Source organism: Aquarana catesbeiana, linkage group LG06 (genome assembly GCF_042186555.1).
Source record: "Aquarana catesbeiana isolate 2022-GZ linkage group LG06, ASM4218655v1, whole genome shotgun sequence".
Taxonomy (NCBI): Eukaryota; Metazoa; Chordata; class Amphibia; order Anura; family Ranidae; genus Aquarana; species Aquarana catesbeiana.
In genome coordinates, this window is record NC_133329.1 from 246,140,146 (window position 1) to 246,165,034 (window position 24,889).

The window sequence follows — 24,889 nt, forward strand, 5'->3', positions numbered from 1 at the left end:
TATAGCTACAGTAAACAGGTAATAGCGTGCCTCTCAAACTGAAAACTAGAGAGATGTCGGTTATAGTAAATAACCTGACATCTAAAAGGACTTATGCCTTAAACATGAGGGACTTCAACATGGATTAACACCATAGCAGGAGGAAGAATCTGTAGCCAGCCAAGAGGAACGATAACGGTTTTCCAAAGCAACTGTTTAAGAAGCCTGAGTCCTATTTGTCAATGGAGATCAAAACACATTGTAACCGAAGCAACTTTTAAGTGTATTTCTACCATTACAGACCATAGTTTCTGCTTATTTGCTAGACATCTTGCTTGATATATCTATCAGTCTTGATTTGTATTACTAATATTGTAATAGTTTTGTATGTACAGCATTTTTGTTCAGTAAAAGCACATTTACACACTGCAGAGGTCTGAGTTTCCTTGCTTACAGTGGGGTAAAAAAGTATTTAGTCAGCCACCAATTGTGCAAGTTCTCCCACTTAAACAGATGAGAGAGGCCTGTAATTGTCATCATAGGTATACCTCAACTATGAGAGACAAAATGTGGAAACAAATCCAGACAATCACATTGTCTGATTTTTGAAAGAATTTATTTGCAAATTATGGTGGAAAATAAGTATTTGGTCACCTACAAATAAGCAAGATTTCTGACTCTCACAGACCTGTATCTTCTTATTTAAGAGGCTCCTCTGTCCTCCACTCATTACCTGTATTAATGGCACCTGTTTGAACTTGTTATCAGTATAAAAGACACCTGTCCACAACCTCAAACAGTCACACTCCAAACTCCACTATGGTGAAGACCAAAGAGCTGTCGAAGGACACCAGAAACAAAATTGTAGACTTGCACCAGGGAGCAATAATTAGAAAATGGAAGACATACAAGACCACTGATAATCTCACTCGATCTGGGGCTCCACGCAAGATCTTAACCCGTGGGGTCAAAATGACCACAAGAACGGTGAGCAAAAATCCCAGAACCACACAGGGGGACCTAGTGAATGACCTGCAGAGAGCTGGGACCAAGTAACAAAGGCTACCATCAGTAACACTACGCCGCCAGAGACTCAAATCCTGCAGTGCCAGACGTGTCCCCCTGCTTAAACCAGTACATGCCCGGGCCCATCTGAGGTTTGCTAGAGAGCCTTTGGATGATCCAGAAGAGGATTTGGGTAATGTCATATGGTCAGATGAAACGAAAGTAGAACTGTTTGGTAGAAACACAATTTGTCGTGTTTGGAGGAGAGAGAATGCTGAGTTGCAACCAAAGAACACCATACCTACTGTGAAGCATGGGGGTGGCAACATCATGCTTTGGGGCTGTTTCTCTGCAAAGGGAACAGGACGACTGATCCGTGTACATGAAAGAATGAATGGGGCCGTGTATCGTGAGATTTTGAGTGCAAACCTCCTCCCATCAGCAAGGGCATTGAAGATGAAATGTGGCTGGGTCTTTCAGCATGACAATGATCCCAAACACACCACCCGGGAAACGAAGGAATGGCTTCTTAAGAAGCATTTCAAGGTCCTGGAGTGGCCTACCCAGTCTCCAGATCTCAACCCCATAGAAAACCTTTGGAGGGAGTTGAAAGTCCGTGTTGCCCAGCGACAGCCCCAAAACATCACTGCTCTAGAGGAGATCTGCATGGAGGAATGGGCCAACATACCAGCAACAGTGTGTGACAACTTTGTGAAGACTTACAGAAAACGTTTGACCTCTGTCATTGCCAACAAAGGATATATAACAAAGTATTGAGATGAACTTTTGATATTGACCAAATACTTATTTTTCACCATAATTTGCAAATAAATTCTTTCAAAAATCAGACAATGCGATTGTCTGGATTTGTTTCCACATTTTGTCTCTCATAGTTGAGGTATACCTATGATGACAATTACAGGCCTCTCTCATCTTTTTAAGTGGGAGAACTTGCACAATTGGTGGCTGACTAAATACTTTTTTGCCCCACTGTATATCGCAAAGTAACCTTGCTAGATAGAAGCAAGCAGAGGTTTTTGGTGGCCAGAAAGAAGTGTGCAGCTTACCTATCTGGGCCAGAGACAATGAGTGGGAGCCTCTTGCTAAATCATTTGCAAACTATGCTTCTCACTAGAATAAGACTTGGGGTGATAAAGTCTCAGATCATTTTGTAGATTTTAGCCTTAAGAGGTTGGAATTAAAGCAGAGAAGAGAACAGTGTCCACAATGGGTTGGTACTTCCTTTATGCTATCTATACTGAATGACAAAGGAGGGAGACGGCAGAGGCAGAAGTTAAGGTATTAAAAGACCAGCTAGCAGTTGCTTCGGAATGTGTTTGTTCAACTGCTAGTTGGGCTGATTTGCAAGAGCGGTGTACAGCCCTCATGACCAAATCAATGCTTTAAGGAAAAGGAAGGGCCGTAAACCTGTTAGTAATGCCAGGGTAAGTGCCATTGTCACATCCCATAACTGGGATTCTGAGGATGTGCTTTCCTCAAACGATAGTGAGGATGAGGAAATAGAGTTTGATGTTTCTGATGATGGATTAACCAATAGGAAAGAAAAAGTGTGCCAGACCTCTCAATACTAAGCATAGGAAAAAGCAATATGATAGACAGGATATGGCAGATGGGGAGGTGTATTATCGCAACCCCAGAGATGTGGAATTTGAAGACGTACGGAAGTTTACACAAACTGAACTCCACGAGCTGGCAAAACAATACAAACAAAGGTCCGGGGAGCCCCTATTGAGCTGGCTCCTACTCTTGTGGGATGAAGGGGCGGACAGTGTTGTTTTGTCAGGTAAGGAAGCAGTGGCTATGGGAGTGTTAAGCCATGATCCACAATTGCATCAGGCCATGCAAAAAGCTTGAGAGTTTAGTGTGAATTTTTCACTGTTAGACCTTGTGAGAGATGGAAGAGGAGGAAGAGGAGGAAGAAGAGGAAGAGGAGGAGGAGGAGGACAGTGTTGTTTTGTCAGGTAAGGAAGCAGTGGCTATGGGAGTGTTAACCCATGATCCACAATTGCATCAGGCCATGCAAAAAGCTTGAGAGTTTAGTGTGAATTTTTCACTTTTAGACCTTGTGAGAGATGGAAGAGGAAGAAGAGGAGGAGGAAGAGGAAGAGGAGGAAGAGGAAGAGGAGGAAGAGGAAGAGGAGGAGGAGGAGGAGGAGGAGGAAGAGGAAGAGGAGGAGGACACAAAAGGGGATTGGGAGCTTCCTTCTCCTTTATGAAGGGAAGGTGAGCCTCCTGTAATAGCAGTGAGGGCAGTGACAGCAGGAGACGACGCCCATATGCACGTGTCACTGTATAGTGGGGGAAGTCATCTTCTCCTACACATGTAATGGCTTTAGTTAAGGGGTCTCCAACCCCTGGGCTGCAGCCCACTGCCAGGCCATAGCTTGTTTGCACCTGGGCTGCAAAAGCTGCACTTTCAGAGGTTCGGCAGGAGCGGGCGAGCAGAGATGACATCACCTCTCGTGGCCTGCCCTGCATCACAGCTGTTCCGCCCACACAGCTGGCCATGAACACAACACTGTCTGAGGTGCTGTGTGAGAGCAGAGAGATGAGGTCATCTCTCACTGACCGCCCTGCCCCACCACCGTCCAGTCCTCACAGCTGGCGTGAACACTGCACTGTGGTGTGGTGGGTGATAGATGAAATCTCTCACTGCCTGACCCAGATTGACGCATGTTTCACCATCACCTGGCAAGTGACGGTCCGCACCTGGCGGCAAGTGACAGTCCGCATCTGTCACTTATTACAATGTAATAATGGAAATTATGCGCTTCAATCATCCTGACACCATACCAACCATGGTGTTGTGGTGATTGAAGCGCCAACACCAGCCATTTCCCCAACAAATCGCCCGTGAAAAACTACATCCCTCCCCCCATGAGTTCTCATGAGGTTCAGAGCAGCGGACCGCATTCTGCATTCTTTGCTGCTAAAGAAGCCATTTTGCAGCATCAGGAATTAGAACCTGTGAGACAAGGAGTACCATTTCACCTGGATGTAGTGGAGCAAGATGGTACCATGTCTTAAAGTCTGTGGCAGCCAAATGAAAAGAAAGGACTGAGAGCAATACCAATTAGATTTTGGTCCAAACAACTGACAGGGGCACAGAAGAGCTACACGCCCCTAGAGAAGTACCCGTTTAGAACCTACACAGCACTTCAACATGTAGAGACCATTACAGGAAAGGATACAGTCACCATTCATACTGCATTGCCAATAGCAGGATGGGTGAGAGATAATGGACTGACCACTAGGGCAGCTGTAGCCCAGGACTAGACACTAATGAAATTAAAGTGGTACCTTCAAGAAAGAGGGGGTAATGCAGCTGAGGATGTCAGAGACATTTTAAAACAGTTGGCAGGGCTTGTCACTTTCACCAGCACCCAGCCAGAAGAAGAAATTCCTGTGCTGCAGTCATACCCCGTTCAAGAGGCTTCACCCTTTGAGTCTCTGTCAGAAGACATGAAGGAGTCAGCATCATTCACTGATGGCTCAGCCATAGTTGCCTCATCTGGGCGTAAATGGACAGCAGCAGCCTACAACCCAAGTACAGACAGTCCTGCAGGATACTGGAATTGGAGGGTCCAGTCAGTATGCCGAGTTGAATGCTGTAGTGATGACTCTTCAGGAGAATCCTTGTTCACATGTCATTATCTACACTGACAGCTGGGTGGTCTTTAATGGACTGACAACTTGGATGACCACTTGGAAGTCCAATGATTGGATGATTCATGGGAAGGTGGTGTGGGGAGGCACATCTGGAAGGAAGGTCACTCCCACACCATAAAAGTGGGGCATGTTGACGCACATGTGCCCCTAGTCCCAGACTTTGACAACTCTAACAGAGTTATAGAGGGAAACAATAGCCTGAGATATTGTTGAACTGCAGTGGACACCTATTCAGGACTTTTGCTTGTTCATCCTTGCAAACGTGCATATCAAGCCGCAACGATTCAACTGCTCCAGAAACTTGTCGTTGCTTATGGTTGTCCTAATCAAGTCCAGTGATAACGGCTCACACTTAACCAGATCAACAGTACAGCAATGGGCCAAGGATTCTGGAGTGTACTGGTTGTGCCACATCCCATACCATCCACAGGCAGCTGGTTTGATTGAAAGATACAACGGGTTATTGAAGGACCAGATACGAAAGCTTACACCCACACATACACTAAGGGGGTGGGATCGGGTCCTCACACAGGCAGTCATGTTGTTAAATTCTAGGCAAATAGCCAAAAGCACACCATATGAGAGGATGGTAGGGGCTGGGTTGCATATTCCACTGCTGGAGTGCAGAGTTCAGTATTTACATAAGGTTCCTGAAAGAACAGGGCTTAACAGGTACCATGTTACTGCTTCCCCTGACATAGAAACCAAGAGTGACGCATCTGAAGCTGAAGCCTATCTAGGAATGAGAGGGGATCTAGCAGGACGATTTGAAGTTATATTTGCATTGGCAGATGAGCTTCAGAATAGTGGCTGGGACTCTGATTGGTTAGTAGATACTTCTCAGCAAGAGTGGAAAGTGAGGCTGTATAACATCAAACCTTCCAAAATAAACAGCAGTGATCTGGGAAATATCAGTATATTTCCTCTCCTCCCTATTGATGATCTTTGGGAGGGTCAGAAGTGGATACAGGCAGGTGGCAAAGTGTTGGTCAGAGATACAGGCAAGCAGCCAGTTAGAGAAGAGATTGTAGCTGAAGGGTTGGGACTACTGTTTATGTATTATTAGATGGAACAGATAATCCGCTTTGTTTTCCACTCCACAGGCTGTCTCCGATTTGATCAATAGGAAGACCAGAGAAAAGTGGCTACATGGTGGACAGAATGATGGAAGACCACAAGAGTTGTTGAGAGCAAGGCCTTTGATGTATTTTACAAGCCTGGACTTGTTTCTAAAGAACTTTAGAATAGACTTTCTAATGAACTTTTAGCCAGAGACTGAAACACCTTCTCAGTGACAGAAATATGGGAGGGGTTGCATTCAAGGAAAATTAATGTTTAGTGTGAGTTTTCTTAGTAATAAAGAGATTTTACGTGTGGATTTAAAAAAGAATAAAAACCAAGGGCGGAATGTGTTGTGTTTGATATAAAATATGTTTTTTTATTCAGCATTATGCTTTCAGAGACACAGAACTTACTTCTCAAACAAATGCTGTTGGATACAATGGGAACGTAGATACCATTGTTGTATTCAGTTGACAGTTTAAACAGTCTATTGTCTCTATAGCTACAGTAAACAGGTAATAGTGTGCCTCTCAAACTGAAAGCTAGAGAGATGTCTGTTAGTCGGTTGTTATGGTAAATAACCTGACATATAAAAGGACTTATCATGCCTTAAACACGAGGAACTTCAACATGGATTCTTCAGTAGGAGGAAGAATCTGTAGCCAGCCAAGAAGAAAGGTACCTGATTTCCAAAGCAACTGCTTAAGAAGCGCAAGTCCTTATTGTCAATGGAGATCACGTACACACCATAATCGAAGCTAAGTAACTTTTAAGCGTATTTCTACTGTTACAGACCATCGTTTCTGCTTATTTGCTAGGCATCTTGCTTGATATATCTCTCTCAGTCTTGATTTGTATTCCTAATATTGTAATAATTTTGTATGTACAGCATTTTTGTTTAGTAAAAGCACATTTACACACTGCAGAGGTCTGAGTTTCCTTGCTTATATCACAAAGTAACCTTGCTAGATAGACGAACGCAAACACCTGTGCTGTATAAAAAAAATATATTGTTTAAAAAAAAAAACGCCATACTTGTAAGCCTGGTCAAAATACAATGTTTACATTCCTACATCCTCGCTTATTTTTAGGGCATTGGTTACAACAAGATGGCCACCAAGTTAAAGTGATTGTAAAGTCTCGTTTTTTTTTCCTTAAAAATAACAAACATGTTAAACTTACCTGCTCTGTGCAGTGGTTTTGCATAGAGCAGCCCCAATCCCCCTCTTCTCAGGTCCCTGTTTAGCTCTCCTGGCCCCTCCCTCTTGACGAGTGCCCCCACAGCAGGCAGCTTGCTATGGGGGCACCCGAGCTGAACCGCAGCTCTGTGTGTCCATTCAGACACGGAGCCCTGGTTAGGTCCTGTCCCCTCTCGCTACTCATTGGCTCACTGACTTTGATTGACAGCAGCAGGAGCCCATGGCTCTCTGCTGCTGCCTCAGCCAATGAGGAGGAGAGTCCCGGGCAGCCGAGTCTCTTGTGCAACATCACTGGAAAGAGATGGGCTCAGGTAAGTATGAGGGGGGCTGCTGCACACAGAAGGTTTTTCATCTTAACGCATAAAATGCATTAAAATAAAAAAATACCTTCTGCCTTTACAATCACTTTAACTAACGTGATAATTTATTTTAGTCCCCAAAGAAGGAAGCTATTTTTTTTTTATAGCCCATCGGGAGTATTTTGGCAAGGCTTTTTGGGTGACAGAAAAACACCTACAGGTAAGGCATGTGCATTAAACAATATTTTTACAAACAGAACAGTAAACTTGAGACCTCTTTTCTATATGGGCTAGTTTATGTAAAGGGTGAACTTTAAGGAAATTCCATTTCTGCATAATCACTAATCTGTGTATTAATGCTAAGGGTTTCTCATTTCCTGTAACCCTCTACCAACTGTAGCTTAATGTCTATAGTTTCCCTAGAAACTGCTGATCTGCTATGACATTCCCATTTACTGGATAATGGTCAAACTGTCACAGCAATCTTCTGCTTTATCCAAATGTCGAACTTGCCAATTAAAGTAACACTGCCATCAATAGAATGGATTTTTTCCCAATACTGTATAAATAATGTAAAGCATTAAAAATGAATAACACTGCATGCAATGAGAAGAGATTTAGTACATACTAAACACAAACGCTTTTGCAGATAGGTTCATTTAGCAGACATCTGAAAACAATCTATCATTTACCTTTTTTCCAGGACAAGTCTCCTCTGGATGATAGAACCATTTCACCCTCACAACCATGTTATTTCCCCAGGATTCCCACATGCTTTGAATGCATCCTATGTAGGGGAGATTTGGACGTCCGGCAGATAAGAACACAGCACAATCCCCAATCCGTATAATTTCCTTTCCACGGACTATTGCTTTATAGAATAACTTCCGGGCTTTTCCCTTCATTCCTCTTCTCTGTGAAACATCAATCCATAAATTCTGGTTAAATGTATTTAATAAAAACTTAAAAAATGTATTGTAATATGTAACTCTGAAGTTTCTGAAGTTTGAGATGATCTGGAAATCCTGTGCTGATGATCTCAAACATGGAAACTCCAACATTCACTAGTACTACTCAAAGTCACATGCTGACAATTTTAAATTATGTGAGAAATATTAGACCTGTACCTTAGCCACTTAAGGACCGGAAGGATTTACCCCCTTAATGACCAGGCCATTTTTTTCAATACGGCACTGCGTCGCTTTAAATGACAATTGCATGGTCGTGCGATACTGTGCCCAAACAAAATTTATGTCCTATTTTCCCCCACAAACAGGGCTTTCTTTTGGTGGTATTTGATCACCTCTGCGGTTTTTATTTTTTCAAAAACAAAAAACATTTTTTTTTTACTTTCTGCTATAATACATATCCAAAAAAAAAACATATTTTTGGTATATATAAAAAAAAAAAAAAATAGGCATATATATTGATTTGTTTGCGCAAACGTTATTGCGTCTACAAATGGGATAGATTTAGGGACTTTTATTTTTGATTGTTTTTACTGGTAATTGCGGCGATCTGCGAGTTTTAGCAAGACTGCGACATTGCGGTGGACAAATCTGACCCCAAATGACACTTTTTGGGGACCAGTGACATTATTACATTGATCAGTGCTATAAAAATGCAATAATCAATGTATACATGACACTGGCGGGGAAGCGGTTAACACTAGAGGGCAATCAAGGGGTTAAATGTGTTCCCTTAGCGTGTTCTAACTGTAGGGGGATGGGCTGCCTGGGACATGACAGAAATAGCTGTTCCCGATCCTGGGGAACAGCAGATCTCTGATATGTCCCCTGTCAGAACAGGGATCCGCCTTGTTTACAGCGATCGGCTGGTCGGCAGGTGGTTAATGGTATATTTAACATCTATGTATATATTTATTAATTTATTTTATCCCTTATGATTATATAAAACCTTGAATTCTATACTTTTTAAGAGATATTCTGATTTATGAATAATTGCATTTTCATTTATGTCTATTTATTCAACGCATAATCTTATATTAAATTTGGATTTTGATCCTGTACAATTTTGTACATAAATGCTTAACCACCTGCCGCCATATGACGTAATGACAAGCTGGCGCGTACCCACAGGGGCGTGCAGCGTGGCGATCGGAGGTGCTGTGTGTCAGTCTGACACACCATAACTCTGATCATGGTATGGAGCCTCTGACAGCGGCTTCTTACCACGTGATCAGCTGTGACCAATTACAGCTGATCATTGTGTGAACCAGGAAGTGCCAGTAAACAGCTTTCCTCGGTTCACGCTCACAGGGAGAGCCGGTCTGCGGCTCTCCCTGTCAGAGGGGGGGGGGGGGTCTGCGCTGATAATCAGCACATTATCAGTGCAGCCCCCATCAGATGTGTCCATCACCTACCAGCCTGTGCCTATCACCTGCCAGTGCCCATAAAAGTGCCAATCAGTGCCCGATCAGTAATGCCTGTCAGTGCCCTTCAGATACCACTCAGTCAGATACCACTCAGCTCCTCATCAGTGCTACCCATCTGTGCCGCCTATCAGTGCCCATCAGTTTTTTTTTTTCCGAAATAGTGTCATTTTTTTGTTTATAGCGCAAAAAATAAAAACCGCAGAGGTGATCAAATACCACCAAAAGAAAGCTCTATTTGTGGAAAGAAAGTGATAAAAATTTAGTTTGGGTACAGTGTTGCATGACTGCGCAATTGTCATTCAAAGTGCGACAGAGCTGAAGCTGAAAATTGTCCTGGGCAGGAAGGGGGGAAAGTGCCCAGTAATGAAGTGGTTAAATATATAGCTTTCTTTTTTTACCAACCCAATCAAGCTTAATTTGGGGTTGGCCATCATGGAGATAAAGTGAAATGTAACCACCTATGAAATGTAGATTTGGGAGTACATTTTCACTTAAGGCTGCTTTCACATTGATCCGCTGCAGTTTCCCAAGAGCCCAGGTGCCGCTTTAGTGCAGGTTACCCACGCATTACCATTATTGTGGTGCGTTTTCTAAAAGTACACCAAAAGTCCTGCATGCTGCATTTTTGGTGCACTTTCAGAAAACGTGCAATCTGAAGAAGTCTACCTGCAAAGCATGGTTAACCTGCACAGAAACCGCAGGTACAATGCGCTACAGGGAAACTGCAGCAGATCAGTGTGAAAGCAGCCTTATTCAAACAACTTAGCTTAACAGGCATTTGCATGACTTGACGGTCAGAGGTTTTAGACAACTACTGTTGTCTGGCTATATAGTGCTGTATAATCCCCTGGTTACCAATGTTTATAAGAACTTAGATATACTATATATTATTGTAAAGAGGGTTATTATTGTGTGTAAATGAATAGACCACCATGGCAGAACACCAGGGTTTGCAGAGAAAGGTCACTAATAGGCTGGTAAAATGAGGCCCAGTCTATTACTTCTAGTTCAGTCCCTATTTAAATATCCTAAAAGTAATCTGGTCGCCACCTTAAGGGAATTACAAGAAAAAACTGTGTCTATTACCTGTCCTGCTGCATATGCTGATGAGCACGATGGTTTTAAAGAGGTACTGCTGCTGAAAAATCATCTGCATGCAACACTTCTGGGAATGTTGGATGCCTGGCCCTTCTCAGCGCCTACTGGTTCCATCTGCTGCCCCCCATGCAATTACTAAGTACTTTAGTAAAGTAGAGGCCGGCAAAGTAAATCACAGCACTCAGTGGGGAACCATGCATTATAAAACACTCATTAAACAGACCACAGCAGGTAGAACTATACATTTCTCTATGAGGGACACAGCTTAATAGTATTAAGAGATGTTGGCTTACACTGCCCCTACAGAAGAAATGGATGCTGGGGACATAAAAACTGAAGGCTTACCCGTTTGAGGCTATAACCCCTACCAACTCACTATTTACATTCAGTATTCTCAGGAAAATGGATGTCTTCTTTTCACTCGATTTTGGAAGATTTTCTACTATCAACAGTTACTGATAGATTAATTCCAGATATTTAAAATCCAGGATATCACTTTGATCAGTGAACAAGCACTGGTAGATTCATGCCAGATAAATTGCACTTGGAAGCCTCCGTTATTTACACAGAGTACAAGTTTTTTTTAAATTTTTCAATATTGGTGTTCACGCTGTAACAGTTCTACATTCCAAGCAGCGATGGCCTGGTCTATATTCAAAATATCAGGACTTTACCCCAAAGCAGAACTTCACCCAATATGGATAGTTCCACTCGTACTCCTTTATATTTAGCATATATCTTTTTGGGGTAGAGCAGGTACCTAGTTTTGACAGGTACCCACTCCATTTACAGTCAAATGGTCATGGCGAGCCAAGTGGAATTTCGCCCCCCCCGCGCGCGCGCAATCTTCTGAAACACATTACAGGTCCCAGAAAGCTGCAAGACCAATCAGATGGCACGTCGCAGCGCAGCTAGCGCAAGCGCAGTGAGCAGCCAGCTATGAAGCTGCAAGCAGTCATAGACGGCTACCCAGTTAGTATGCTGGTGCCAGTGGTGAAGAAACTGGTTGGGTGGGGCCAGAGCTGGATCTTTCATCGTTGCTGTCTTCCTGTATGTTGCACTTCGAGATGTTTCTGCAGCAGAAAGCAAGTAAAGGTGGGAGGCACGGATGAACACATATTAACAGCAAACTAAGCCGTCGATCTGGATACTTCTGCATAGTGGCAAATACTGTGAAAGCGCAATACCCCTTCGAGGGGTGAGTATTTCTGGTAAGTGCATTACCACTAGGGGCACTGTAAGGAGCACCAGCACAAAGGGATATACGATTGAAGTGCACTTGTCACTTTGGAACATTTATATACATATATTTTTGGACTGCATATATTTACTTTCCAAGGACAGTATATATTAATTTCAAACACTGAGGTCACGTATGATTGAAGAGCACCTGTCACTTTGGATTTTTACATAACGATTGTGTATATTAACTGATTCTCAGCACTAGTCACTTTTTTATGATTGCACTAATTGCACATTATGTATGCGAGTTATGTTTGGCACCAGTCACTTTACAATTAACGCATTCAAGTTTGTTTAAATATATAGTTTAAGTACGGGCTAGAGAGTGAGCTGGGAGCACTCACACCCCAGAAATTAAGAACAGCGCCACACCTACTTCTTTTTAAACCTTTCAAACTATGAAAACTGTTTTTTTATTTTTCAAAATGTTTGGTCTTTTTTGTTTGTTTAGCAAAACATAAAAACCTAGTGGTGATTAAATACCACCAAAAGAAAGCTCTACGTGTGAAAAAAAGATAAAAATGTCATATGGGTACAGTGTAGCATGGCCGTGCAATTGTCATTCAGAGACAGCGCTGAAAGCTGAAAATTGACCTGGGCAGGAAGGGTGTATATGTGCCCAGCAAGCAAGTGGTTAATGAGAAAAAGAAAACATTTTTTTTAATCAGTTGTCAGGGTTTACTTCTCGGGCCACGGCTTCCTTTGGCAAACTGAATCACTTGTTTGTTATTCCAGAAGGTCCTAAATGAAATTCTGTGGTTTGAAGTTTCACAAATTCTAAGTGGATTTAACAGGTTGTTGTACAAGCCTATGAGTTGCAAGAAAAAAAAAAGTGCCTCATTTTCCCATAAAAGCCCACTTAAACAGAACAATGAGTACTTCTTGTGCTTTTTGTCATGAGGCCTCTGTGGTTCAGATCTGTTAGGATGCAGTCTGGTCTTTTTTAATAATGCTCTTTTGATGGCACCTGGGTATATCACAAGATATATGTATATTTTATGTTGAGTACTGTGTGGCATTGTTTTACTATTATAATCACTGTTTACACTTGTGGGAACACATGAGTGTGGGCAGCAGTACTGATACTTTCAGTATAATCATTTAGAATATCCTTGATGATATTATTTAATATATAGGTGTATTACAGGTCTTTTTATTGTTGTTTTGTATGCACACCCAGATAACGATTGGTAGCTTTGATTATAGCCTGGTCTTCTGTTCATACATTTTCTTTTACAAGGTTGATGTATCTGCCAATGCAGATAACAGTTTGGCCCAAAAAGTTCTACAAGCGGCCATTTAGTGCCCTTTTTATTTGTTGTGTTGGTTCGCCCTTTGTTATTTAGGTGTGCCCATCCATCCTTTGTTTGGATTGCTTTTGAATGTTCTTATGTTGCTTAAAGGGTTTGTTAAAAGGAAAATAAAAAAAATAACAAACATACATGTCTATACTTACCTACTCTGTGCAATGGAATCGCACAGAGTGGCCAGAAACCTCCTCTTTTGGGGTCCCTCGCCAGAGCTCCTGGCCCCTCCTCTCTGTCCAGTGCCCCATGAAAAGCCGCTTCCCATGGGGGCACTTGTGCGTGCTCCACTGACACACACAGGGGTACTCGGCCCAACCCACGCTCCGTCGTCACTGGCTTTGATTGACAGCACTTTTAGCCAATGGCTCTCGGTGCCCCAGCAAATCCAGCGAGACCCAGAAGTGAGGGGGGGAATGATCTGCTGACGTGCACAACGCTGGATCGAAAGGGGTCTCAGGTAAGTAAAGGGGGGCTGGAGGGCGATGCTGACACCTAAACATTTTTTTACCCTAATTCAAGGAATGCATTAAGGTAAAAAATGTTTAGACTTTACAACCACTTTAAACACCACCATCAAGATGTGTTACTCAATAAACAATAGAAAAAACAGGATTTTTGTACTCGCTGTAAAATCTTTTTCTCTGAGTTCATTGAGGGACACAGCACTCCTCTCTGAGTTGCAATCTTTATTTTTTGACCTGCATGCTACAATTGGTGAGGTGGCAGGGGTTATAGCCTTAAAGGGACAGGCCTTCAGTTTTTTTGTGCAAAGTGCCCATTTTTCCTGTTGGCAACAGTATAAACCTTTGTTGCTTAATGTCGCTTAAAGCTGTGTCTTCCAATGGACTTCAAGAAAAGGATTTTAAGGGGAGTTTAAAAATCCTATTTTGTTTAAAACAAACTAATTTTTAATGTTTATATGTAGATGCATAACAAAATGTTTTAATTACTTCATGAATATCCTTTTAAGTAAATCAAAGCATGTTCTAACCTAGATGTAGAAAAGGGTGAATGTACCATTAATAGCAACAAGTAAAACTTCCAATTACCTGAGTGGGCTTTCCAAACCACTTCCAAAGCTGTCTAGCAGGCAGGAAAGCAGCAATTTTCGGCCTGTTCTCTACTGACGGTAGTCTCTGTCTTTTGGCCAGCTCCTTGGTTGTAGGAAGATGTATTCCTTCTCTTTTCTTTGGTTTACATTTACTACTTCTCAGTTGCTCTGGCTTTTGTTGCTTTATGTGCACAGCAGTCTTAGAAGTGTTTTCAGATTTTACATATTTGCAGCGCTGCTTTTGAGTATCTTTAAGAACAGAAGCAGTCACAGCATCATCTTCTGAGCTGCTTGAGGATGCTTCATCTGTTAAAGATGATGATGAACTGGAACTTGAAGATGAAGATGTTGAAGACGATGACGAAGAAGAAGATGAAGAAGAAGAGGAGGAGGAAGATGATGATGAGGACGATGAGGAAGAGGAAGAACTGCTGCTGGTAGATGATGAAGATTTAGATGTTGAAGATCTTGAGCTACTAGAGCTATGTTGATTTTTGTTTTGTCTTTTGCTTGAGCCATCTTCTTCCTCAGATTCTGAGCTACTGTTGCTGCTCTCTAACTGTTTTTCAGTCTTCTTGGTTCCACTTTTGCTGCAGGATATGTTTAAGTTGCTGCTTGTATGGTCAAAAGCTTCAGAGATATACGTTTGCTTTGCTGTGCAAGGCTTTGATCCAGAAGGTTTACGCTTAGGTTTGCTAGCACTCACACTAGAATAACATTCACCTATCACTTTCTTACGATCTTTTTTTGATGCATTATTGGAATTCTCATGCCTCATCATTGCTTCTTTTGTTTTCTTAGTTTTTGGTGACATAACTCCTTCACGGTCCAACTTCACAAGTAGTTGAGCTTCATTTTTATGATAGCTGTTGCCAAAAGAAGCAAACTCTCTTTGTTCCTCTAGTTTCCGTCTCCTTTTTGCTTTTAATTTCCCTTTTAAAACATCTTGATTTAATCCGCTTCCTGTTATTTCATGATACAGTCCCCCACTAACAAAGCTCTTAGACACTGAACCAGAACAAAAGGTTTTGTTAATTTTTTGATGCTTTCCAACAATTGGTTCAGTGGGATTCTCTGATGATACTTGAGGACATTCTGAATCTACATCTGAATTCATCAGATCTAGCTGTTTTTCTTCTATCTTCTTGGCTGTCCTTGAGGATTCTTTAAATATATTTTCTTGAACTGATGTGTCTTCTAAGAAAATAAATATAACGATAGAAAAATAATTAAATGCAATAATCAACAAATAATCTGTGAAACTATTAAGCCAGTTTGGATCATTTTAACTACCAAATCTCAACTTAAATACAATTATAGACCTAAAAAAAAATCCCTCTCAAAATGTAAAAACTCTCCACACCCTTTCCAAGATTTAAAGTGTATGAATACCCAGAACTGAAGTATTCAATTCTTCACCTTTGTGTCATCTCTCTACAGCAAATATAGGTTTTACTTTTGTTTTGGACTATATGACAATTACAACTACTAATGCAACTTAACAGAGCAACCTAACCCCTTTGTGACCAGAGTTTTTCGAAGCTTGGATGCCTAGTATGCGTCAGCTTACTTGACGAGAACACTAATTTTTCAGTTTGACATCGTGCCTGAGAACTAGGAACACACAGTTGTGCATTCCAAGTTCTCTGTTGCAAGGTTAATTAAAAGAGATGTATGTTTTTTTTTTTTTTTTTAAGACTCATACTTACCTAGGTGTATGCAGCATCAGTCCAATGCTGCATCTATCCCCTCTAAAACTGAGAACCAAGCTCATAACTCAACACGTAACCATTAATGTCTAAACCACTGGCAACAGAAGTGAGTACACCCCTAAAAGTAAACAATTGTCCAAATTGGGCCCAATTAGCCATTTTCCCACCCCGGTGTCATGTGACTCATTAGTTTTACAAGATCTCAGATGTGAATGGGGAGCAGGTGTAATAAATTTGGTGTCATCGCTCTCACTTTGTCATACTGGTCATGGAAGCTCAACCTGGCACATCATGGCAAAGAACTCCCTAAGGATCTGAAAAAAAGAATTGTTTCTCTACATAAAGGTGGCCTAGGCTATAAGAAGATTGCCAAGACCCTAAAACTGATTTGCAGCATGATGGCAAAGAACACACAGCAGTTTAACAGGACAGGTTCCACTCAGAATCAGCCTCACCAGTCGACCAAAGAAGTTGAGTGCACGTACTCAGCGTCATATCCAGAGGTTGTCTTTGGGAAAAAGACATATGAGTGCTGCCAGCATTGCTGCAGAGGTTGAAGGGGTGGGAGGGGGTCAACCTGTCAGTGCTCAGACCATATGCTGCACACTGCATCAAATTGGTCTGCGTGGCTGTCATCCCAGAAGGAAGAATCTTCTAAAGATGATGCACAAGAAAGCTCGCAAACAGTTTGCTGAAGACAAGCAGACTAAGGACATGGATTACTGGAACCATGTCCTGTGGTCTGATGAGACCAAGATAAACTTATTTGGTTTGGATGGTGTCAAGTGTGTGGGGCGGCAACCAGGTGAGGAGTACAAAAACAAGTGCGATACCCTTAAAGAAGTTACGTGATCTGTGACACGACGCATTGGGTGACGTCACTTCCAGGATGCGGCCGAGACCGGAAGTTCTGTTGTTAAGCTGAACATCGCTATTTTAAACTGTAAGTGTGCTGTTTGTCTAATAAATATTACATTGGTTTACTACACCATGGAGACCTTTCTTTGTTGCATATGAACTGCATATGGTGGGAAGTGAGAACCTGTAGAGAGATTATCAGCACCAGTGGAAGCCTTATTGTCTATCTGGCTGGATGTCCCCGGAGAAAGGATTTCATTGCCTTGAAGCTTGGAGTCACGTTTATTTTACTAGACCTGTAGGGGTCTTTGTCTAAGGTGAGAGGCTGGGGCAAACCACTGGCGCACTACGGATGGTTTAAGCATTTGGATATACTGGATTCCTTTTTGCACAAGCACTTTATTTATGAACTCTGGGATTAGGCACATTTACCACATTTATTCACTGCATTGTCACTTTGATATTGTTGCACTTTATGTTGTGTGAAGAAAAGGTTATTTATTCATTTATTTTTGTGTACAGTTGCACATCAAGTAGTATCACAAAAACAAGTGTGTCTTGCCTACAGTCAGGCATGGTGGTGGGAGTGTCATGCTCTGGGGCTGCAGGAGTGCTGCTGGCACTGGGAAGCTACAGTTCATTGAGGGAACCATGAATGGCAACATGTACTGTGACATACTGAAGCAGAGCATGATCCCCTCCCTTCAGAAACTGGGCCGCAGGGCAGTATTCCAACATGATAATAACCCCAAACACACCTCCAAGACGACCACTGCCTTGCTAAAGAAGCTGAGGGTAAAGGTGATGGACTGGCCAAGCATGTCTCCAGATATAAACCCTAATGAGCATCTGTGGGGCATCCTCCAAGGGAAGGCGGAGGAGTGCAAGGTCTCTAACATCCACCAGCTTCGTGATGTCATCATGGAGGAGTGGAAGAGGACTCCAGTGGCAACCTATGAAGCTCTGGTGAACTCCATGCCCAAGAGGGTTAAGGCAGTGCTGGAAAATAATAGTGGCCACACAATATATTGACACTTTGGGCCCAATTTGGATATTTTAACTTAGGGGTGTACTCGCTTCTGTTGCCAGCGGTTTAGACATTAATGACTGTGTGTTGAGTTATTTTGAGGGGACAGCAATTTTACACTGTTATACAAGCTGTACACTCACTACTTTACATTGTAGCAAAGTGTAATTTCTTCAGTGTTGTCACATGAAAAGATATAATAAAATATTTACAAAAATGTGAGGGGTGTACTCACTAATGTGAGATACTGTATATACCCAGACTTGGGTCAGGGCCCATAACTTACACCAGGCCATTTATATTGTGCTTGGAAGCATATGAGAATTTCACTGAATTGACCACTTAAATGCCTGTCTATTATCTACCATTTTCATCACAGCAACCTTTTTTTTGTATGTTTACTGACTGGAGACAGGAATCTATTCATAGAACTTGGGTTATATGCCACTACCTTCAGGTGACTGGACATTGACAAAAGTCTTCACTGGGTCCACCATGCCTACCCTGTATTTTGTTAGCATGCAATAGAGATATCACAGGGAGCAGAGGGGAGGGACCTGTGTCCTGTACCCCAAAATATGGAATTAACAGGCATGTCAAAATACCTCTTATTGTTATCATATAATATAGGACACAGGAATCGGTTCCTAGCATGGGGAATGTCCAAAAGCAATAATCGAGGGATGGGTAACAAATGGACTAAATACAGGTGGTAGCTCCATACAAGGAAGAAGACAAAAGTTAGGTGCTCGATAGGCCCTAGAACCCAACCTCAACAGGAAAATGGGCTTGAGCAGGAAAGGCAAGACTCAATCTCTTAAGGCAGAAGCCCTTATAAGAGGCAAATAACCACTCAGATGGGTAAAAACAGATGAAGGAACCCCACAGAGGAGCCCCCTGCAAAGAATGAGGAGAAAATAGGGGTAGGCACAGGGAGAGCCACAGATAAGATGGCTGAGCCCCGATCCCCTAGGGGAGCAAAAAAGGGATTTAAGCTAGCCTGCAGGACTTGGTAGGAATTGAAATCCCCGAAAGCAAATATGAAAAAAAACACAAAAAAAGGAGTAGAATGTCTTGCAGGCTACCCTGTTCCCAAGTGGTAGAAATAGGAAGGAGGGAGGTCATATTTTAGGGAACCCAAGGAAGGGGATTAAAAACCCCTTTAGATAAGAGGAGGATGGTTTAGGATAATAAGATGTCCTGAAAGAGTCCCAGCGGGCAATAAAGAAACTGTCTACAGAAGAAAATGCACCAGAGATACAAATAACGTAGATAGGAAAAGGATCTACACTAGCACTGGCGGCTGGTGGTTTTTTTTTTTTTTTTTTTTTTGAGGGGGGGCTGCAAACAACCACCCCCGCTCCCCGGTCGGCAGCAGCCCCCCACCCCCACGCTCACTCTAGATCGGTCAGTACTTACCCCCTAGGTTGCGGGCGGGCACCAGCTCCTGTTCTCTTCTCCTCTCCATCACGGCGGCTTCCGCCGTGCATCTTCTCCCTCCTCCTAGGCATCCAATATTCCTTTCAGCCAATCGGGTGATGGGTCTCAAGACCCGCTTCCTGATTGGCCGGGCGGAGGATCAGTATGGGAATAATGAATATTCATTCGCTATTGTCACACAACTGGTTGGGCTCATAGCGCAGTGCTCTGCGCCCCAAGCTCTCCGCCTTTTTTGAAGCCTATTAGAGCCTCTGGCTCTGATTAGGTGCTTCAAACTCCCCCCATTGGAATACATGGTTCGGTGCCCTACATGAAGATCAGGGGGCGGCACGCATGGATGGTGGGGTGGCGCCTGTGCGCCCCTAATGGACGGGCAGCCGCTGTACAATAGGTTAATAAGATCTACTGGAAACCCAATAATGTGCTCTAGTACCACCGGATAGGAGGATGTTGTCAATGGGAAACAAAACACAACCTTATAAGAGTTTTCCTCACAGCTATCATGGGAAGTTTTACTAGCAAGACTTCAAAGCAAGAGAAATTGATCTGCATGGACAACATTGGAGGGGAGGGTGCAGCAGAACTCGAAACTGAGTCTGGGAGCTGAAGATCAGAGATGAAGATTCCATGGCAGTGCTAAGTAACAGGTCCTTGGGGTAGTGGAACAAACATCCCTGAGTAGAAGGAACTAGGAACCAAGGCACTTATGCCGCGTACACACGAGCGGACTTTCTATCCTACTTGGTCCGGCACACTTTCCGACGGACTTTGTCCGCCAGGTGCGCCGGACTTTAAAACGAACGGACTTGCCCACACACGCCGGGATTTTCCGGCGGGCTAAGTCCGCCCGTCTTTCCGACGGACTTTCGCCGGAGTTCCGGCGGACTTTCAGAATGAACGGACTTGCCCACACACGGACAAGTCCGTTCATTTTGAACGTGACTCAGGTGCGATGGGACTAGAAAAGGATGTCAATCTTGCCGCTTTTATCGGCTAGATTGACACCTTGCGAGCCCCGTCGCGGGGCATACCAGGCCCTTAGGTCTGGTATGGATTATAAAGGGGAACCCCGCTACGCCGAAAAAACGGCGTGGGGTCCCCCTAAAATCCATACCAGACCCCGATCCGAGCACGCAGCCTGGCCGGTCAGGAAAGGGGGTGGGGACGAGCGAGCGCCCCCCCCCCTCCTGAACCGTACCAGGCCGCATGCCCTCAACATGGGGGGTGGGTGCTTTGGGGGAGGGGGGCGCCCTGCGCCCCCCCCCCCAAAGCACCTTGTCCCCATGTTGATGAGGACAAGGGCCTCTTCCCGACAACCCTGGCCGTTGGTTGTCGGGGTCTGCGGGCGGGGGCTTATCGGAATCTGGGAGCCCCCTTTAATAAGGGGGCCCCCAGATCCCGGCCCCCCACCCTATGTAAATGAGTATGGGGTACATGGTACCCCTACCCATTTACCTAGGAAAAAAGTGTAAGTAATAAAACACACTACACAGGTTTTTAAAATATTTTATTAAACAGCTCCGGGGGGGGGATCTTCCTCCGGCTTCGGGGGTCTTCTTCCGGCTTCGGGGGTCCCTCCGCTTCATCTTCTCCCGGCGTCCGGTTGGTTCTTCTCCGCTCTCCGGCCTCTTCTCCCGGTGTCGCAGGTCTTCGGCCGGCCCCTCCGCTCTCTTCATGTAGCTCTATTGCGAGCGGAGGTCCGGACTTCTGGGCTTCTTGGCTTCTTGGCTTCTTGGCTTCTTGGCTTGGCTTCTCTTCTCTTCCCCCAGATGTTGACACGACGCTCTCTCCGGCTGGACTGGTTTCTGAGGGCTGCGTTGTGACTTATATAGGCGGAGACCCCGCCCCATATGATGTCACAGTCCCTGGGCATGCTGGGACTGTGACGTTTTAGGGGGCGTGGTCGGGGGGCGTGGTCGACCACGCCCCCTAAAACGTCACAGTCCCAGCATGCCCAGGGACTGTGACATCATATGGGGGCGGGGTCTCCGCCTATATAAGTCACAACGCAGCCCTCAGAAACCAGTCCAGCCGGAGAGAGCGTCGTGTCAACATCTGGGGGAAGAGAAGAGAAGCCAAGCCAAGAAGCCAAGAAGCCAAGAAGCCAAGAAGCCCAGAAGTCCGGACCTCCGCTCGCAATAGAGCTACATGAAGAGAGCGGAGGGGCCGGCCGAAGACCTGCGACACCGGGAGAAGAGGCCGGAGAGCGGAGAAGAACCAACCGGACGCCGGGAGAAGATGAAGCGGAGGGACCCCCGAAGCCGGAAGAAGACCCCCGAAGCCGGAGGAAGATCCCCCCCCCCGGAGCTGTTTAATAAAATATTTTAAAAACCTGTGTAGTGTGTTTTATTACTTACACTTTTTTCCTAGGTAAATGGGTAGGGGTACCATGTACCCCATACTCATTTACATAGGGTGGGGGGCCGGGATCTGGGGGCCCCCTTATTAAAGGGGGCTCCCAGATTCCGATAAGCCCCCGCCCGCAGACCCCGACAACCAACGGCCAGGGTTGTCGGGAAGAGGCCCTTGTCCTCATCAACATGGGGACAAGGTGCTTTGGGGGGGGGGGGCGCAGGGCGCCCCCCTCCCCCAAAGCACCCACCCCCCATGTTGAGGGCATGCGGCCTGGTACGGTTCAGGAGGGGGGGGGGCGCTCGCTCGTCCCCACCCCCTTTCCTGACCGGCCAGGCTGCGTGCTCGGATCGGGGTCTGGTATGGATTTTAGGGGGACCCCACGCCGTTTTTTCGGCGTAGCGGGGTTCCCCTTTATAATCCATACCAGACCTAAGGGCCTGGTATGCCCCGCGCTCGCCGCAATAGGAAGATTTGTTTTTCCTATTGCAGCGAGCGCGAGATGCAATACCATCCCCTCGTGTCGTATTTGGTCTGTCGGACCAGCCTACACACGAGCGGGCTTTCCGTCGGACCAGCACACACACGAGCGGACTTTCCGCCCGAAACTGAGTCCGACGGAAAGATTTCAAACATGTTTGAAATCTAGGTCCGGCGGGCTTTTGGGAAGAAGTCCGCCGGAAAAGTCCGCCGCCGCCCACACACGGGCGGATTGTCCGGCACACTCTGGTCCGCCGGACCAAGTATGCCGGAAAGTCCGACCGTGTGTACGCGGCATAAGAGTAATGAATGGACAACCAGTATCCAAGAGGAGGAGTCTCATAAGGGGCAACTGAAGGAAAGTCCTTTGAAAAGTCCTTATAGCTCTCCCACACAGAAGAAGAGACGAACACTCCTTTGACAAAAAGGCAGAATGGGGTTAGGAAGATCATATTCTTGCTGCAGACAAGCAGCGGGTTGCCGAATGCCGGAACCACTGTACTATCCTATGCACTTTAGCTTGTGTGATGCGAGCAACATTTTAATGGGAGTAATTTTATGGGAGTAATTCTAGTAATAGTATCACGCTATGAGGTATTGCCTGGTTTATGTTTCCCTTAACATGCAACATAGAACACCTGTTCATCTAAAGCCAAAGCAGTGGAAATAGCCAGAGCGAAGGCTGTCGGTTTATATATAAACTGAGTACATCATCTTGGTCTGGTGAGTGTGGAGGCAAAGGAGGGGAGCATGGAGTGTTGGCCGCACATGGAGTGTTGGCCTCGGAGTGGAAGGAGGGGATGAGCGCCACTGGATTACACACAGCTGTGATCTCCTGTGTATGCGGGCGCTCAGTCACACACAGTCCCGCCCCCCTGGAGCGGCATTGGACCACAGTTCTGTCCATCATATGAGCCGGCGGGACTGTGAGTGACTGAGTGCCGGATACACAGGAGATCACGGATCTGTGTAATCCAGCACTGGTGAGGCTGCAATGATCGGCAAAGGCTAGTCTACAGATGGACACTAAACAGGCTGCAATGATAGGCATTTTAGAGGCTGCGGAAGGGCACTAAACAGGCTGCAATAATCGGCACATTAGAGGTTGCAGATGGGCACTAAACAGGCTGCAATGATGGGCATGTTGAGGCTGTAGATTGGCACTAAACAGGCTGCAATAATGGGCATGTTAGAGGCTGCGGAAGAGCACTAAACAGGCTGCAATAATGGGCACATTAGGGGCTGCAGATGGGCACTAAACAGGCTGCAATGATGGGCATGTTGAGGCTGCAGATTGGCACTAAACAGGCTGCAATGATGGGCATGTTGAGGCTGCAGATTGGCACTAAACAGGCTGCAATAATGGGCACTAAACAGGCTGCAGATGTGCACTAAACAGGCTGCAATAATGGGCATGTTAGAGGCTGCAGATAGGCAATAAACAGGCTGCAATGATGGACATGTTGAGGCTGCAAATTGTCACTAAACAGGCTGCAATAATGGGCACTAAACAGGCTGCAATATTGGGCACTAAGCAGGCTGCAGGTGTGCACTAAACAGGCTGCAATAATGGGCACGTTAGAGGCTGCAGATGGGCACTAAACAGGCTACAATAATAGGCACATTAGAGGCTGCATATGGGCACTAAACAGGCTGCAATGACTGGCATGTTAGAGCCTTCAGATGGGCATGGATCAGGCTGCATTGATGGGCACTGGTGAGGCTGCATTGATGGGCAAAGGAGGAATTCAAAAGGGTCTCCAAATGCCTATCCAATGAATCTTTAAAGGACAGTATACCCTTGAGAAAAATTGTAGACTGAGACTTTTGTGCAAGAATGGCCAGGTCCACAGGGAGGGCAGAATCATTTTGTTGAAATCTGCATTCATGAGATACAATGCTTCAAAGGTATTAGGCTGCATTCACACCTGAGCGCTTTCAGCTCATAAAACGCTCGTAAAATTCCTAAAAAAAGGCCTGAAAAACGCCCAACAAGCAAAATCCCAATGGCACCTGTTCACATCTGAGCGTTTTGTCACCTGAAGCAAAACACCTGAAAAAAGCTCAAAAAAAGGACATGAGCATCTTTGGGGCAGATTATAGGCGTTTTTCTGCTTTTTACATGGGTGACCTGTACAAAATCAAAAGTGTGGGACTTTGAAACGCTCAGGTGTGAATGCAGCCTCAGAGTCTCACCAATCACTGTATAGGGCCCCACATGCTTTCTACAAAAAACCCTTTTTTTTGCATTTGTGCATGTGTGGGGGCTGAGCAGGGCTAAGCATATCTAACCAGCGTCCAGTATGCATTGCTTTTATTATAGAGTCCAGAGTAATAGCATGTGACAAGGAATTAAGGAAGTAACTTCTTTAAACTGTGGTGGTAAAAAATCTTGAGAAACCTCAGCTGTCTGCATCTCCCCTATTTTCTGCCAACCTGGTTTTAGCATGTGAAAATAGTCAGGCAGAGGAGCAGTAGAGTGCGTGTGGCTACTAGTCCCCACTTATTTCAGAAGTGACGGTAGCCTCTGGAATAGATCAGACCTTGTGGCAGTTAATTCTGCCTGAGACCGGCTGCATGTTGTGTGACTATAAGGGAGTCTGAATCAGGGGGTTGAAATTATGTTGGTGTATCGACTGAGGAACTTGGAGTTTCATTGGGGCCTGTGGCGCACCTGCCACTGTCTCTCACAT

General features: G+C 44.7%; 1 protein-coding gene across 6 annotated transcripts in view; it reads right to left on the reverse strand.

Annotated features, from left to right (window-relative positions):
* Positions 1-24,889, reverse strand: part of TNRC18 (trinucleotide repeat containing 18) — a 459,641-nt gene that overhangs the window by 11,153 nt on the left and 423,599 nt on the right. For all 6 annotated transcript variants that reach the window (XM_073633133.1, XM_073633134.1, XM_073633132.1 and 3 more), the window contains 2 exons: positions 14,326-15,524; positions 7,927-8,148 (listed from right to left, as the gene is read on the reverse strand). In XM_073633133.1, the coding sequence (XP_073489234.1) occupies positions 7,927-8,148; positions 14,326-15,524 (1,421 nt within the window). The remainder of the gene's footprint in view (positions 1-7,926; positions 8,149-14,325; positions 15,525-24,889) is intronic.